Raw genomic sequence first — 18,096 nt, forward strand, 5'->3', positions numbered from 1 at the left:
ACCATTCCAGAGATACTCACTGGGTGACAAGAAAGAGCGCCCGTACCGGAAAACGATGTGTCCAGCCTTGTGTACTACGCGCGTACCTATTCACAAGTGAATCGTGTAAACAGACTCGTGTATACTAGGCACTCATTTTCTTTGACAGATTTGCATAGTTAATAGAGGTTATTTTTATCGCAGGTTGTTCATTAACATTTGGCTTCATATAATGATGTTCACATTACCTCTCTCTCTGAAGAAGTGGTCGCGGCAGTCAGTTGTTGCTGGCTCAGTATAGTTTTTGAGCGCTCGTTGAACCTCTTTTATGCCGTGCTTCCGCGTACATTGCAAAGGTCGCCAGCCGACGCTGCGATTTCTGTCGCTCTGCGACTGCGGGAGCGTCGATGTAGTCGCAGGCGTTTTGCGATGGGTTGAAATCAGCCGCAACGCCGGTGTGATTGTTCTGCTGCCGACCAATAGAGATCCGAGTGACGTCGAGTCACGTGACAGTTGCCGGCAGAAGCAGTGGAGCGGCAAACGGCAGGAGTTTGCAGCGAACCGGCGTGTCGCGCTTACCGAATTCGATTGGTATGCGGCGAATTTGAAAGCTCTCACTGAAAATCGCACGGCGACATCAGCTACTGCGCCGATTCTTTTCGCTCTAATCGCACCATATGAAAGGGCGCGTTAAACTGTGTATTTAAAATAAACATCATATTGTAACGTACTTGTTGACGAAGGGGGGCTTTAATAACAAGTGCGAAGACAGACAAGGCCACGCAAGCTGGGGCAGCAAGGGCGACAGATTCCGCACGGCGCGAGCCCTTCTTCGTCGTCAGCAGCAGCTATGCGCCACGTGGCAATGCTAGGTGGCATTATTCCCCCCCTTATGAAAAAAAAGCGCTGTCGACGTAACAAAAAAAAATAAACAAAAAACGAGCAAAGTTCCGCAAGTGAACCGTTCCAAGACATCAACACGTCTGCGTCACCGAGTATAGTACGGTTTAAGCCGTACAACGTGCACAATGTCAGAGCTGGGCTGTCGGCGTCGGGGTTGCGCAACACCGTCCGGAACCACTTCATAGTTTACGTCACTCACACGCCGGATCACTCTGTAAGGGCCAAAATAGCGGCAGAGCAGTTTCTCGCACAAGCCTTGGCGACGGACAGGAGTCCATACCCAGACTTGGTCACCGGGTTTGTAGTCAACCTGTCGGTGGCGAAGGTTGTAACGGCGCGCGTCGGTGCTCTGCTGTTGCCCGATGTGCACGCGGGCCAGCTGACGGGCTTCTTCAGCACGTTGGGCAAATTGTTGGGCGTCTGGGTCGAGTTGGTCATCCTCTGGGCACGGGAGCATGGCATCAAGCATGCTCTGAACTTCACGTCCGTACACAAGGCGGAACGGTGTAAAGCGCGTAGTTTCCTGCAGGGCGGTGTTATAGGCGAAGGTGACATACGGCAGGACCTCATCCCAAGTTTTGTGCTGGACATCTACGTACATGGACAACATGTCCGAAAGGGTCCTGTTCAATCTTTCGGTCAAGCCATTGCTCTGCGGATGGTAGGCTGTGGTCTTGCGGTGCGTTGTGCAGCTCAGCCGAAAGATGTGGTCGATTAGCTGCGCTGTAAACGCCGTCCCCCTGTCTGTAATGACGTGCGATGGGGCGCCGTGTCGCAAGACGATGTTGTGCATGAAAAACTCCGCGACTTCGGAAGCTGTGCCACGAGGGATCGCCTTGGTCTCGGCGTAGCGAGTCAAATAGTCGGTAGCAACTATGATCCACTTATTGCCGGCCTGCGACAAAGGGAAAGGGCCGAGGAGGTCCATACCGATCTGGTCGAACGGAGCGCGAGGGGCTGTAACGGGCTTGAGAAAACCCGCCGGCTTAAGTGGTGGCGTTTTCCGGCGCTGGCATTCTCGGCAGCTTTTAACGTAGCGTTCGACATCATCAGAAAGTCCAGGCCAGTAGTACATGTTCCGCACTCTGGCGAGCGTACGTGAAAAACCCAAGTGGCCAGATGTGGGCTCATCGTGGCAGGCGAAAAGAACGTCACCTCGGAGATCGGCTGGAATGACCAGAAGGTAAGGTCTATCGTTGCCTCTCGAGTTCTTCTTGTACAAGAGGCCTTGCCGCAAACAGAAGGAGCCAAGACGTCGAGAGAAGTGGCGAGGTATAGCCGTATCGCTACCTTCAAGGCCGTCAATGAGAGGGCGAAGTTCCGAGTCCGCCCTCTGCCGGGTCAGCAGGTCGGAGGCGGTGAGCGTACCAAGGAATCCGCTGTCGTCATCGGGCGCTGCGTCGCCAGGATCAACTGGTGCACGCGACAGTGTGTCGGCATCTTCGTGTCTGCGGCCGGACTTGTAGACAATAGTGATGTCAAATTCCTGGAGCCGTAAGCTCCAGCGTGCCAGGCGTCCAGATGGGTCTCGCAAATTTGCCAGCCAGCATAGGCAGTGGTGATCGGTTACGACTTTGAATGGGCGGCCGTATAGATAAGGGCGAAACTTCATGGTGGCCCACACGACCGCAAGACATTCTTTTTCAGACGTGGAGTAATTGCTCTCGGCGCGGGAGAGAGTACGGCTAGCATAGGCGATAACCCTCTCAAGGCCCTCTTGGTGTTGAACAAGGACAGCTCCAAGACCGATGTTACTGGCGTCGGTGTGAACCTCGGTATCGGCATCTTCGTCGAAGTGCGCAAGAACGGGAGATGTTTGAAGGCGCTGGCGGAGCGTAGAGAAAGCGGTCTGTTGCTCAGAGGTCCAGACAAAGGAGGTGGTATTCCTGGTGAGACGCGTCAACGGCTCGGCAATCGTGGAAAAGTCCGCAATAAAGCGCCGATAGTACGCACAGAGACCCAGGAAGCGCTGGACAGCTTTCTTGTCGGTTGGAACGGGAAAGCGCGCGACGGCGGCAGTCTTTTCGGGGTCCGGCCGCACTCCCTCAGCGCTCACAACGTGACCCAGAAATTTGAGCTCTTCGTAACCGAAATGACACTTCTGGGGCTTCAGGGTAAGGTCAGCCGAGCGGAGAGCGTCGAGGACAGCCCGCAGGCGCTGGAGATGTTGATCAAACGTTTCCGAAAAAACGACGACGTCGTCCAAGTAGACAAGACAGCTTTGCCATTTGAGGCCTGTGAGGACGGTGTCCATCATCCGTTGAAACGTAGCCGGGGCGGAGCACAAACCGAAAGGAAGCACTTTGAATTCATAGAGGCCATCTGGAGTCACAAAAGCTGTTTTTTCGCGGTCCCGTTCATCTACTTCAATTTGCCAATAGCCGCTCTTCAAGTCAATAGATGAGAAGTACTTAGCGCGCCGTAATCTATCCAGCGAATCGTCAATGCGCGGCAACGGGTAGACGTCCTTTTTGGTCACACTGTTCAGTTTGCGATAGTCGACACAAAACCGGAGAGTGCCGTCCTTCTTCCGAACGAGGACGACAGGCGAAGACCACGGGCTTTGGGAAGGTTGAACAACGCCATCATCAAGCATTTCTTGAACCTGGGTTTGAATAACTGCCCGTTCTTTAGCAGAAACACGGTGAGGCTGCTGTCGTATAGGGCGAGCGTCGTCATAGGTGATGATGCGGTGCTGCGTGATGGGTGTTTGACGAACCTTCGAGGAAGAAGCGAAGCACGGCTTGTATTCCTTCAGCAGAAGCTCCAAAGCCAGTCGTTGTTCCCGAGGCAGGTGGCAGTTTATGTCGACGTTTTCAAGGGAGGGCTCGTCAGTGCCGGCTGCCGCGGAAGCAAAACAAACAGGAGTATCGATAAAAGGTTCGGCAGAAGCAATAGCGGTTCCTGCAAAAAGATGTCGGTATTCATTAGAAAAATTTGTGACCAGCACCGCAGATCGGCCACTACGAAGCGTAAGTAGACTGCGAGCGGCACAGATGCCTTGAGTAAGCAGGAGTGAACAGTTAGCCTCGGCGACTGCTTCTGCGTCATGCAAGTCGTTGCAGGCGACTTCAACCAAAACACTGCTCCGTGGCGGCAACGTGACACTGTCAGCAGAAACTCGAAGGGCGGCACTGCGGTGGCAAGAGTCGGCGAGGTGGGTGGCTTGACTGGTCGAAAAGCTGATGATTCGGTGGCGGAGGTCGATCACAGCACCATACTCCCGCAGAAAGTCAATGCCGATAATGAGATCGCGGGAGCAATTGCACAGAACTACACAACTGATGACGAACGTAGATCCATGAATCTGAACGCGAGCCGTGCAAATGCCCTTTGGGGTAACGAGATGACCACCGGCTGTACGAAGATGCACCACAGAACATGGAGTAAGCACTTTTTTCAGAAGAGTCGCCAATTTATCACTGATAATTGAATAGTCGGCCCCGGTGTCCACTAATGCACTGACTCTGTGACCGTCGAGAAGAACAGGTATGTCCAAAGAAACGGGGCTGTCTAGGTCGGATGACGGTGCCATCTGTTCACGGTCGGAACGTAGCGGCGGCGACGGGAGGTCTTCAGCGCAGCGACTCCCAGCGACCTCGCCCCCGAAGGTCGCCGGTCTCAGTTTTCCCGACGAGGGCTGGGCGAGCGACCCTGTGGTGCTCGCGAGGAGCTGTGGGGGTTCGGGGAAGAGCGCCTCGGAGACGATGAGCGCGGCTGATGCGGCGTGCGGGCTGAAATTCGCTGTTCCGCTAGGAAATCTTCAATGGCAGGGGGCCGATGGCCAAACCGGGGTCTGGGTGAATCGGCTCGAAAGCCCTGCAGACCGAGACGTCGATAAGAGCAGTTACGGTAGAGATGTCCTGGTTCTCCGCAGTGAAAGCAGAGTGGCCGGTTATCAGGTGTGCGCCAGACATCGGCCTTCCGCAAGGGCGCTCGGCGATCGTCGAAATACTGCACTGGTGGCACTGAGGACCGCGGCTCAGGAGGCGTTACCGGAAACGGTGGTGGCGAAACCGCAGCCGGGCGCCTCGCAATTTCAGCATAGGTGGGGCGGTGGCATTCTCCTGGTAGGGGAGGTGTTTCGACAGCAGGAGCCCTGAACGCCTGTTGCACTTCCTCGCGAACAAGAGCAGAAATCGAACCTAGCGCTGGCTGCGAAGGGCTGCAAAATTTCAGGACCTCTTCGCGCACGATGGTGCGAATAAGTTCACGCAGATCGTCAGGGTGGCCCCCGGAGGTAGCAAACGATGCGGTGACAGCAGCAGCATGCACGGGCCGGTCGTAGGTCGCAGAACGTTGTTGCAGCACCTTTTCCATCGTTGTGGCCTCTGTAAGGAATGCAGCAACGGTCGATGGTGGGCTGCGCACGAGGCCTGCGAAAAGCTGCTCTTTGACGCCACGCATCAAATGCCGGAGTTTCTTGTCTTCCGGCATGGCCGGGTCAGCTCTTCTGAAAAGGCGCGTCATGTCCTCGACGTACATCTGGACACTTTCGTTCGGCAGCTGGATGCGAGATTGTAGTGCACGCTCAGCTCGTTCACGACGATCAGCGCTTGTGTAGGCCTCCAGCAGCCGACGACGGAACTCATGCCACGAGATTAAAACGTCCTCTCGGTTCTCAAACCAGGTGCGAGCACCATCCTCGAGGCTGAAGTAAACGTTCCGGAGTTTGGCTGCGTGGTCCCATTGGTTAAACGCAGCTACGCGCTCAAAATGAAGGAGCCAGTCCTCCACATCCTCAAGAAGTTCCCCACGGAACGTCTTGGGAATCCGCGGAGTCTGCAGGGTGTAGTGAGATGGCGCGGCAGCGGCAGTTTGCAGAGGAGAAGGAGCGGCTGTCTCCATGGCGCCGCTCTCTACTAGTCCTACCTCCGAAGGCAGTCCCTGGATCCTCCGACTGAAGCGGTGTACCGGGGTGTCGAGTGGCCTGGCGCGACGGCTGCCTGGAGGGGTCTCTTGCATGGACTCACGGGTACCCCGCACCTCCACCAAACTGTAACGTACTTGTTGACGAAGGGGGGCTTTAATAACAAGTGCGAAGACAGACAAGGCCACGCAAGCTGGGGCAGCAAGAGCGACAGATTCCGCACGGCGCGAGCCCTTCTTCGTCGTCGTCAGCAGCTATGCGCCACGTGGCAATGCTAGGTGGCAATATCATGGCGCATAAAATAAACAACACGTCCTTTGCCAGTTTGTGTCGCTTATTTCGAAAGGACTATTCCTACTCAAAAAAAAAAAGAAGAGAGAGGATTGGGAAGGGAGTTATTTTCCCCAAACGTAAAATATATTGCAAAAATTCTGATCAAAACAGAGGGCTGAATGAAAACAAGAAAGAAGACGCGAGAAAACTTAGCCTTGGAAAGTCGGAAGGAATTATTTTCTCCTTTTTTTTTTCGGAAACCGCATATCATTAATACACTCAAACGCCTCGCGCGGAGCGTGACCTGTTCTAAACGAGCGAAGGGCGATCAACTCAGCGAGCATTATGCCGGCTTAGAACCTTGCTCAGTGCTGTCATTTAATTTTTAGGGGCTCCGTTATGACCGAGAGCTCTCCATCGATAAAATAATCGATCGTTCAAAACGTACGAAGCACACCCGTGGCATTTTCCCTCTAATGGAAACGCCACGTGAAACAGTACCCGAGATGTAAAAAAAGCGCCTGATGGACCGCATCCAAGCTCATTTATCACATGGCAATCCGTTGGAGCAAAATAGCAGTCCACTCTTTGTCGGATTTTCAGAATATTTTTGTTTTGCGTCTTATTCTTTCTAGAAGGGCTTTGTTTCTCGAACTTCACAAACGCCGAGGCTACCTTGGGCACACTGACAAACGGGATAAGCCACCCGATATTGTTTCTGAAACCTTGATTTTCTCTCTGTTAAAAGAAATACAAAAGCGTAATATAGTTTGTTTTGCTTTTTTTCATTGGGTAGCGACTCGCTACAGTGAGTTTAAGATGCTGTCGGAAATTTCTGTGGCCTGTTCTTGCGCAGGCAGACTGTGATTTCACCTGATGCATTTAATACGTGTGGCGCTTGATACGCTCGCGGAGGTGTTGGCCATGGAGTTAGAAAAACTTGCAAGAGAAGATGCCCTTCATTTTATCAAACGATGTTTTTTTTATTTTTGTGATGGTAGGTAGAGATCCATTACTTCGCCTGCACAGCCGTGAAATCTGTACAGCGGCCAACTGGCAATTTTTACAATCTCCCTTGTAAACTTAATGATACAAGACAGGATGAAAGGTGAAACTGAAAGCACTTGAGCAGACAGCGCAGGAATGGTTGGTTACTTCTAAGTAGGTGAGACAGGCTTGCTAGTGCTAATAAAGAGAAGCAATTTAAGGATTAATGGTGTATGCAGCAAATAATGGACATCAACTGACATTTATGAACGTGAGCATCAACTGCCACAATACCTGGCGGTTCGAAATATGCCAAAAAACAGCGAAAGACAACTCGACAGAAGAAGACGTTGGAAACTACAGGAAAAATAAAAATAAAAGACACCTCATTCTTGTCAAAAATGCAAACGTTTTCCTTTTTCTTTTCTATATTGCCTGGCATGCCGACGGGTCAAAGACTGTTTTAGCAAATCTTTGTTTTCGAAACTGTCACAGAAGACTCATAGGTGCAGGTGTATTTTATGGTTGGAATAGAATTGGCGTAAAATGACTATCGGGCAGACTACGTTCCAAACGTACGCACAACGCGAGAGCTCGAACTGGTGCGCGCAATGTTTCGAGCTGAAATTGTTGGAGGTCAACTTGAGCCTGTAGAATGTTAACTTTTTGCATAACCTAATATATTTATATCGTCACACTGCATTCTTCCCCGCGGTAGCCAGGCCATAGAGTATAATTAACTGCTTACGAGCGCCATCTCCACGTCTTTTTTTTTTTTTCATATGCCTTGTGTTCCCATATGCAGTCTGCTAACTCGATAAGAATTCGATTGCAGAGAGGCGGAACCTCGCGAGTCGCACGTAGTCGATGTTTCACGCCCTCGAAATGCTTTCAAGCCGATGGCTTTTTTTAAAGCAGCAATGCTAGCAAACTAGAAAGCTTTGGGACTAGCATTAGAGCGCGGATGTCCCAAGACACAGAGAACACGGCGTTACGTCTTCCTTCGCAGCAGAAAGGGATGGAACAGAACACGACAAAGACGTCGGCTGGTTTGACATCTACCTCGAAGAATAGCTGGCAACGCAAGCCCACTCCGCGCAAACACGACCCGGCGCTTAGGCCCGAAACGGCCGATATATCCTCTCCGGCGCCATACGTTGCCGCTGCCAGCGACAAGAGAACGCTCCGGCGTAGATATCGCGCCGGCGTTCGCATGCCGCACGAGTCCGCGTGAGCTGAAAAGCAGCCGGCGACTCCGGCATCTCGCCGAGAGTCCCGCGAGCCACGCTGCCGAGCCCGGAGGCCGCATTGGCAAGGATCGGACCATTAGTGTAGCCGCGTCGGGAGATCCACCTCGACAGAGACTGATGGCCCGCACTGAGCCTAATGGTTCTTGCATGCGTTACCGGAGCGTCCTGAGAGAGCCGTTCCATCGTCGACGCCGTCGAGGGCCCGGGAGACGAACGACAATGCTACCGTTCCGGCGTCTGGCTCAGAGACCGACACGGGCCGCCCGCTCCCCTCGCGTTTTACAGTTAACTTGGCTCTCGTCCTTGACTCGCTCGCTGTCCTCCTCGTCCTCTCCTTGCCGGCTCCCGGCTTGTCTATTGTTATTGGCAGATGCTTCGAACGCTGCGACGAAGGAAATTCGGTTCAAAGTTTACGCCACGCGGCGCACCTGCATTTCTAGCCCGGTGCGCGCGTGAAAAAGCTGGGCTGTCGCTGCGACGAGGCAGCGCGAGGCCGAGTGCTGTCATGCAACGCATTCCCGCCTAGAAGAAATAACTCCTTTGATTCGCTTTTGTGATCCCTCTAATGCTCTCGGCTCGGCTGCCGAGATGGCTGCCGCCGCCGCGTTCCATGCCGCGGCGAAAAGGAGACGGGGAACGATGAATGAACACCGAGCCGAGCCCGAAAGCGAGAGAGATTGCCTGGCAGAATTGACGACTGCAGCCGTGACGCCGCATGCCACACCATTGTGATCGGGCGTACGCAGAGCGTAGCAGGCGCGTTAGTGCAGTTTGCGCGCGGTGCAGTGTTCCTCTCGTCAGCGTTGCCCGATCCCTTCGAGTGCGAGGAACTCAAACTGGTGGGTTAAAATCAACCTGGGTCCTTATAACTCTCGCTGTCATTCCATCGTTCATCGACTATATTCTATTCTAGAACTGTGAAAAGGCTTTCGCTCACAAAATATAAAACAAAAATCGCCTTCAAGTTTGTGTTCTAAACCGACAGAACTTTTATTGCAGTAGCATTGTCTATCCTGAACTGCGTTGCTGTCAGAGTCTAGTGAACATAGAATTTATTTTATATACGTAGTCTAGGCAGGTAGGTATGTGGGCCGAAGCTGCGCGGGTTCTATGAGGGACGCCGTAGTGCAGATCACTTTCGGCCATCGGGGCTGCAATGACGTCGCACAGCACACGGGCGATTTTACATTTTTCCTCGATCCCGCGTCCTTGGGCTCCGCAGCCGATTCTGACATAATTTACAGTTGTTGTTCCCCGCTCACCAGTGAATTCGTGCTGTTACTCCAGTAATACTCACAGTTGCTATTATTCGGAATTGGTTTTAAGCGCAGAAAGACAGCCCAGGAAGGAACAAAGTTGACCCAACAGATTGCTAACAACTCAGGTTTTATTGACACACTGCTTGCTTATGTACAGTAGCTGTTGTTATCAACAAAATAAAAGGAGGGAAATCACACACGGCCATATCAAATCAACTGAGATCCCATCATCCCACGAGGTGAATTGCATAATTCTAGTTCTATTGCTCCGCAAAAAAATTCGATTTCTTTTTCTGAGGTAAAATTGAGAGATGGCTGACACACGTACTACAAGATTTTTCAATCTCATCAGCCTTCCTATGCAGTCCTGCGCTTAAAACCAACTCTAGTAATGCTCCAACTAGCCTAGAACGTCCTCGGCGCTATTATTCGTATGCCACCGCTACGATACTTCATTTACTTTGGAAAGCTTGCAGTTTATATAGATGCGAAACTACCTGACGGAACTACCTAGTCCACACTTGTGTGTCGTGTTGTTCTTCTGACCATAACCGTCTGTGAATGTGTCGCCATCAGAACGCTCATGTCTCATTGCTTGTAATGCGCTAGCTGTTTAGTCGGCCTAACTTCTATTCATTCTCATTTCAGGTTACCTAGTAGTCACAAGTTTGAGTTTCTATTTTTTTTAGGTGTGTGTGTGTGGGGGGGGGGGGGGGGGGGGGGCATCACTGCGTTACCAAACTACGATCTTTAACGTTGTATTTGTCGAACGCTTCCATTAAGTTTTCGTATGGTAAAAAAAAAAAAAGCTAGTATTAGGTACACCTGCTGATGCACAGACATTTCCGCCGTTTTGGTGATGATGACGATTAACTTTTGCGACGCGTGGACATCTATGGCCAAAGAGCGCCATGGCACAAGGTATTTTCGTCTTAGACTTAAGGTGAGGTCAAAGACCCATTTTCTAATCATTTCGTCCAAAGAAGCCGAGAACCAGGCCAAGGGAAAGCTTGAACCCTTTGCATCACCGGTGAATACCCGGTGATGCTGGGGATCGAACCCCGCGTCTCTTGTATACGAGGCGGATGCTCACACCACTAGGAGGCCACCGCTGCGGCAACGCTCCCTATCCGAATGTCATTCGCTTATAAAAAGAGAGAGCAGGAAAATGTGTTCCTTGACAACACAAAGTGAGCAAGGCAGAGGGAAGCGTGTGGGTGCTTAGCTAACATCTCGACAGCGTTTCTTAGACGAAGCCAAAGCCCTCTTGTTGATTAACTCATAAAGATACTCGCTTAGGCGCTTTGCACAAAAAGCAATGCACAAAGCTTTGCTGAGATTTTAGGCAAGGACAGGATGACGGACTACTCAGAGTAAGCTCTGGCTTTCCGCAGGATGTGCCTGATGCTTTTGCCCGGCTGGACGTCTCTACTGGCGGCGCTGCTGTTCTCCGCTCACCCTATACACACTGAAGCTGTAAGTGGGAAAGTCATTGATTTATTCCTGTCGGAGCGCACGCGTTAAAAGCCCTCTCTCTAACCGCGTCATGTTTTTTTGTTCACAGGTGACCAGTGTTGTTGGAAGGGCGGAGCTGCTTTCTGCAGTATTCTTCCTGGGTGCCTTACTTTTCTATATTCGAAACGGGACTAGTACTGCTGTCTGCAAGGAACAGACTAATGGTGAGTGCTTTTGGCCACCCAAGCCTTTTTGTTGCTCTCGGTTAAAGTTGGTAAGCCTTCCGACGCAATCCGCTTCACTTTCCTTGAGTACAATGTGGGCAGGCTTAGCCTACGTTATTTGATAAGCACAGAACGTGTGGTTGGCTCTAACTGCCAGCACAGCTTATACTTTTGGTTTAGTTAAAAAACAAAGGAACTATTTCAAGATTCAGTGCCGCACCTTGGAGTTCAAGCGTATAGTGGACAGCCTAGCATACCCCCCTTCTTGCGGGAAACGTTCTCAATCGGACTACGAAGAAACGTGCTGTAAATAGCTTACCTGTGAGTGGCGGCGACACTGTGCATTCTAGATAGTGCATCATCGTCCTATAAGCAGCAGGCGCAGCCGAGATGGCTGTTCGCCCAATCATGCAGTGCGTGCAAGCGGTGCTGGCGCAATGGTATATTTCGTTGCCATGAGCCGTTACTGCTAAAACCAGAGAAAAATCGCCGAAGCTGAAAACCAAACAGGATAACTTCGCGTCCTTCAAGCTCCCGAAAGTGCGCCTGCGCGAGTAGGACAATGCGAAATAATTGTCAGAGCGACGCGTGAGCGAATGGCTCGCGCGCATTAAAGGATGCAGAATCCATGACAACCCGGACAAATAACGGGTCTGTTCCCGCCACTTGGTATCACATGCGTAAAGGATCAATGACAGGGGCGGGGTCCCATCGCTTTGGTCGATTTGTTTACTCTGGCACCCGCGTTCTTCGCTCTGCAAGAGCGGTACTTGACTTCGCGAGCGGTTTTAGAGCTCTAGCTCTTATTAGCTGCTTCATCAGCTACGCGCCGTCGTAGTCGTCGTGCAGGTTTTGATATTACCGCACAAGAGATGCCGAACCTTTTGTAATGGGCACGTTTTTTGTTTTCCACCTTCAACTAGCAGGGGGATCGCAGCGAAAAGCAAGAGTTACCCATGTCTGCGCAAGTGCGTTCCCCTGCCTCCCGCACAGGAGGGAACCCGCCGGTGTCAAGCTGGTGGGCAAGAACAAATTTCGCGTTGGTTAGCGCGGGCTGTCTGGCAACAAGTTCTTCCAGACGCACTAATGAGCGCACGAGGAGGTCAGGGCAAGCTGCCGTGGGAACAAAATCAAAGAGACGTTCAGAGGATGGCTGACTACTGCTTTTACCTAAATTGCGTGTAGCAAGCGGGTTAAGTGCAAGAACCGGACAGCGGAGCGTCGTGTGCGACGACCAGGCATGAAACTTTTTTTTCTGCGCAGCTCAAAGTGCTCTTGGTTACTCCATATTGATGCCCAGAAATCAGCCCCATACTAACAAAAAGCAACCGAAAGGCACCTGTTTTAAAGTGCAGTGCCCTGCCCTTGTGTCGTCCAATCTTCTCAGCGCCGCTTTGACGAGAGCAGCGTGATCTCCTGTGAAGCAAAAGGCTATTTCGCTGATGAATTTTTTAGAGTTTAACATGTCTGTAACTCAGCTATGCTTTAAGTGTCGCTGGTATTTTAACCCGAGAAAGCGCTCAAGTCGAGTACCTAAATGGAATGGCTGCGATTGTCTTTGGCAATCATTAATGAGAAAGAATTGACTGAAGATTTCTTTTATTCTTGTCAAAGCTCTACAAGTGACCTGGCTGTTTATTTTATCCGAAATGAAATTGCTGCGAGGAAGCAATATATTGTGACTCAAATTTTGTGAACGATTTACGGATAATCCTCACGGGGTTTAACTTGTAAGCACCGAGTAAGGCTGATGGAAAGAAGAATTTCGCTGAATTCTTCCAGCTCGGCAAAAAAAGAACGGAACGGTTTAGTCGATTCTTGAAGTTTAAAAAGCGAAATGTTACTGACAGCTTACTTATCCCCTTTCATTGTTTTTTGTGATTGTTGCTTTTGGGTTTATATTTTCTTTCTAGTTCATTTATATTCTTTGTTTGGAATATTCTTCAATGTACGGAATATTCTTCATATATTTGGAATATTCTTCAAAAAAGAAAACCTGAAAGTTGAGCAACAATTTTTGATAGATGAGCCGAAGACTCCTACACTGCGATTAACGCCCATTTTGGCCTGATCCAGTTCGCTGTGATCCCCCGGCTCAAATGAGAATGGCCGCAACTACATCATCAGCATCACTGTCATCAGCATTTGTCGTCTACTCTGTTGCCTTTAAGAGTTGCACAATATAATTACAAACAACAAAAGATGTGTTTCAGTGTCGATTTTTCTGTTCTGACCAAAAGTCATCATTGTGCTCATCACGCCCTCATCATCCTGACAAAGCTCGACGCACTGAATGCCTGCCTCCACTTATTCCAGCACTGTATGCTGAATGCCCTCCTTTGAACTTATTCCAGCATCGTATGCTGTTCCCCCAGCTTGGATTTGGTTTGGAAATGATGGGCACTATTTAATGTTATCGCTCTAACAACGCCACCAGCCGCTGGGAGGCGAAGGTTCCAACAGCCTAGTCTTGCGCAAAAGGCAGTGCGATGTACTTCAACTCTGCAAAGTGAAGAAACAACTAAGCCGTAGACTACAAGGATTGTACAAGACGCCGGAATCGATCAGGAATTCATTCCATCTTATGGAGCGTCAAATTTTCCTTCAGTAATTTTAAATAAAACTCTGTATCTGCATCTAGCAGATCCGGCTCTGGCTCTGACTTCAATTAATTAAAGTCGGCTGTTAACGGCGCCAGTAAGCGGGCGATAAGTGCCGCAGTTTCTAAACTATGCGAGTATATGCGAGGAAATTGTGAAAAATAAGCTGAAGCCTACAGACAGCCTGTGATGAAGTTTGCCTTGTCGATCGCAGCGCTTTAACACACAGCCTAGTGAGAGGAGCAAACATTGTTTAGGCGCACCCGTAGTGCCTTTCCGCGCCGCCTTCGTGCAATTATAGGCGTGAGCCTTCGCGCACTGCCGCAGCCACTCGTGGCGTGCGTCAGCTAACTACGCTACTTCGAAAGCACCTAGGCAATGATTGTTAATCAGCCAAGCGCCTGCTATGTTCCCTGATGACGATGTCGTGTATAAAGCCCATCGATCATAACACTCTATACTGCTCCAGTGCCTTGCTTCCTTCTAAGAGTCTGCGTGAAACTTAATAGTTATCGCGTCCCGCTCTAAATTCGGTACTTAAAGATTTGTGATTTTGACCATGTTCCCTGTAACGAGTTAAAGGGTCGTACTCTGTAAGAATTGTTTCCCCAATTTCGCCCTCCGGCATTGCTAAATGTTCTTTTGGCGTTCGGCTGCCGAACCTTAGGCCGCAGGACCGGATCTTGGCTGCGGCATCCGCATTTTGAAATGGGTGCAATCCGCAAAAACAGTCCTGCGCTTTGCTACGTAAGAGCGCGTTAAACAGTTCCAAGTGGCCGAAGATAACCCGGGGCCCTCCACTACAGAATCTGTCGAAGCTCACTTGCAGCTTCAGCACGTTAAGCCCTATGTAGCGTACCGTATACCACGGTATCTTCGCCCGACGCATTCCTTTTGTCCTTTATTATTGTTAGCTGCCCCTTCTAACGTCAATGCTGATAGCGAGAGAACAAAGCACTAAGTGAGTGTTTAGAAATGCAGAAACCACCAGATTATGTTCTGTATATGAAATCGCTTCCAGCGTCATGAAAAGTATACAGGCATTTATATAACGCGTACAACACACAAATTGTCAATTATCGAGCGCATGGCCAACACCAAGACGTTCCTGCTTGAGATACCAAAATGATATGATGTAATCCAAGAGTTACATAATGTAATATGGGTCTTCCATCGTTGCACCTTTAATAGCGCATGATGTTGTTTGAGAATGACGGCCGTCCCAAAAACAATTTATTGCATACGCGCTCAGTCAGTATGTGAGTATGTAGACGAATCCACAAGGCGGAGCACACTGCGAAAAAAAAAACAATTACAGTTACCGTCCTCCGAAGCACAACGCGAAAGAAAATCTGTAGAGCTAAAAAAAATGGCCCCGGACTAGGACCGGTGTCTCTTCCACTGCAAGGATATTAGAAAGTTTCATAGCTTTTCATCTGTGGCTGCCTGTACGCACTCGCGCAAATATTGGGATTACTCCATTCTTTGGACTTCATTAAATTTCAAAGCGCCATTGATATTGGTTACCTTCTGTGTTATTCAAAGGCATCCCCCCCTCCCCCCTTGCGCAGTGCTGCAACAGTTCGGAGGTTTCGCAGCAAGCTCCACTACTGAAATATCGCACTACTGAAATATCAAATAAACTCAATGCCACCATGCATACCTCTTCCTTCTATTTACAGGTCACTGGAGGCGTTGCATAACTACCTTCGCTTTGGCAACAGCAGCAATGCTTTGCAAGGAGCAAGGCATTACAGTTCTTGCAGTTTGCTGCATCTACGAGCTTGCGTCATGTGCTGTAAGTTGTAATACGTCATTACATACCTTTATGCGAATATATTTGCGAGTGGTTTTCCAAGAAAATAATTTTCTCTTACGTGGCCTCAAAAAAAATATGTTGTCCTGCTGTTACTCTCTCAAGTAAAATATTTCTCTGTCCTGGGCTAGCACAACAGCAGAAATGGTAGCTGTTTCTAACCGCGCGCGCCAAAGAAAACATTGCAGGACGCATATCACCTGCAAAGCAAATTTCAGTGATAGCTTGAGCAGCACGCAGTGCTGCATGCTCTCAGCTTCATCGTTTTGTCTCGATGTCTGCGGCACGTACAGTCCACGTCATCATTGAGTAGAGATCTCGGGCGGTGCACTTCCTTGCAAACAAATCCAGTTGTTGTTGCAGCTGCTCGGTTCCAAGGACAACACTTGCGCGGAAGTAGTACCAGATAGACCGGCAAACAATGTAGGCACGAGCACTTTTCCCAGAAATCAGGGGCTGGTGTTTAAATTCATTTTTGTTACCAGGTGTGCATTGATCGAGCGCTCTACACAAGGGTAACGCAGACTGTACTGTCGGGGGCAAAAGTGGTCCGCTCGGCACGTGGCGGAGCGAGCGAAAACTGCATCGCAACGCCATCTAGGCGACGTCTGAGATCGGGCACACGATAAGGAACCCTTTCTAATCTGCAGGCATGTCGCTTGACTCGTTTTGTTGCAACGCGCTGCAGCACGCCGAAATACCGAGCGTCGCCGCTACAGTAGCGATCTAGTCATCTTCTGCTTATTAAGAAGAAAGCCTTTGTTGGCTATGTCGACGATTTCGCGTCTGCATAACGTGTCGGCAGCGATTTCTCCGTTCATGTCAGAGTTAAGCAAAAAGAATGATTGTGTGCGGTAGAGGATGATGTGAGGATGATGCACGCCAAAATTTGATCGATGTGGAGTAATTAGTGAATTAATTAAAGCTAAAAATATCACTTAGACGTCATAATAGTATCGGACGTTGATATAGTATGAGGACGAGAAAACAGTAGTAGAGGTCAAAAGTGCGGGAAAAAAATGCAGCCACGTGCAACCACGTTAACTAAAAAAATGAAAACGAATCGAAATAAAGATGACGCAATACTTGAGAGCGGTGACGTCGAGCCAACGTGGTTGCCATGGTGACGCATGACGTCGCGCCGTGACGTCATATCGTGACGTTGGGTGGGAACACCGTGAAGTCATAGCAGAGAGCGCGGCGCGTCGGAGGGAGGGTGCGCGGTTGCCGCGCGCCAACGGGATTGCCATCGTGACGCGTGACGTCATGTCACCTCGTTGAAATGGGGTCACTGATGTTTTGGAGGAGCGGTGGCCGGATAAAAAAAATTGGCAATGGTTTAGCTCTGGTTAAACCTGGAGGATTGCGAAAGCAACGAGGAGAGAGAGAGAGAGGCGATGGAGAGCGCGCGGCAGCGGTGGCGGCCCCGGCACGCTAGCTGTGCGTCGCTACTGCGCATGCGCAACTGGCGAGCCCGGTGGCGGCGCTCCAGCTGTGCGCCGTGTGACGTCACTGCTCCTCGCGCATGCGCAGTATGTCCGTTCGTCAGCTCCGCGAAATGGCTCGGCGACTCCCGTAGTGTTGCTTTTGCAACAAAAAGAACCTTCTAGAACGCTCGTGCGCGCCGTTTCCGCTCCGGCGCTCCCCCTTGCGTCAGTCGTTGCCTCGCTACCCTCGAGTGCGCGTGCTTCTTTCGAGTGTATCAATGATGTGCGCGCGTTAGTGCGTTTGCCGTTATGGATGGGACGTCTACGTCCTCAGACGGGACGCCTTCACAGTCTGCGAAAGGCGACGTATGTGAAGGAGGCCTCAGTGCTTTCGCATTCTCCCATTGCGGGTCATAGCATTGATCTCTAACATTTTTCAAGGAGCGCCGGCACGCACCGCTCCACCACGCGATAAAATTATTGCGCATGATTCACCTGTAGTGGAAGCAACTGATATCTTGAACGGCGTTCGCGATAGACCGCAGACTTCTAGGGTCGCTGTCGCAAAATCTGTCGCCTGGCCGTATGTATTAAAAGGGTTACCGAAGTATTTTGTATTCACTTTCTCACTTTATTAAAATTGGCAATGATGGTGCCAGAAGTCAGAGGGTATAGTCGATCAAATCACCAGGCCACTAGCGCTCGTGGACGACACAGCGCGAAAATCTTTCGTTCAACATTCTTTTAGATTTAAGGCATCTCTAGGTTGAGCCGACTGAACCGAGATTGTAATCATACAAGTCAATGCGGTCTATCACGAATGACTTTCAAGATACCAGCTACTCCCACAGGCAGGTTTTGCATGCGAGCGCTCGGATGACGCCGGCTGGCGTTCATATTATATTTCGAACGCAGAATGAAAAATAGAAGTGAGACGATGTACCCTTGGTAGATACTGATACTGCGCTTGGCATTTCGGCGAGCTGCAGAGCGTTGCTGTCTAAGGACTCAAACGACATGCCTGCAGATTAGAAAGGGTTCCCCATCGGCTGT

At 50.4% G+C, this 18,096-nt stretch overlaps 1 protein-coding gene across 1 annotated transcript in view; it reads left to right on the forward strand.

The window, feature by feature from the left end:
* Positions 1-18,096, forward strand: part of LOC149350366 (protein O-mannosyl-transferase Tmtc3-like) — a 359,942-nt gene that overhangs the window by 265,826 nt on the left and 76,020 nt on the right. The window contains exons 6-8 of the mRNA XM_089579380.1: positions 10,916-10,997; positions 11,086-11,200; positions 15,483-15,598. Coding sequence (XP_089435506.1) covers positions 10,916-10,997; positions 11,086-11,200; positions 15,483-15,598 — 313 coding nt within the window. The remainder of the gene's footprint in view (positions 1-10,915; positions 10,998-11,085; positions 11,201-15,482; positions 15,599-18,096) is intronic.

The sequence above is a fragment of the Amblyomma mixtum genome, chromosome 3 (genome assembly GCF_055824585.1).
Source record: "Amblyomma mixtum isolate Tamu chromosome 3, ASM5582458v1, whole genome shotgun sequence".
NCBI lineage: Eukaryota > Metazoa > Arthropoda > Arachnida > Ixodida > Ixodidae > Amblyomma > Amblyomma mixtum.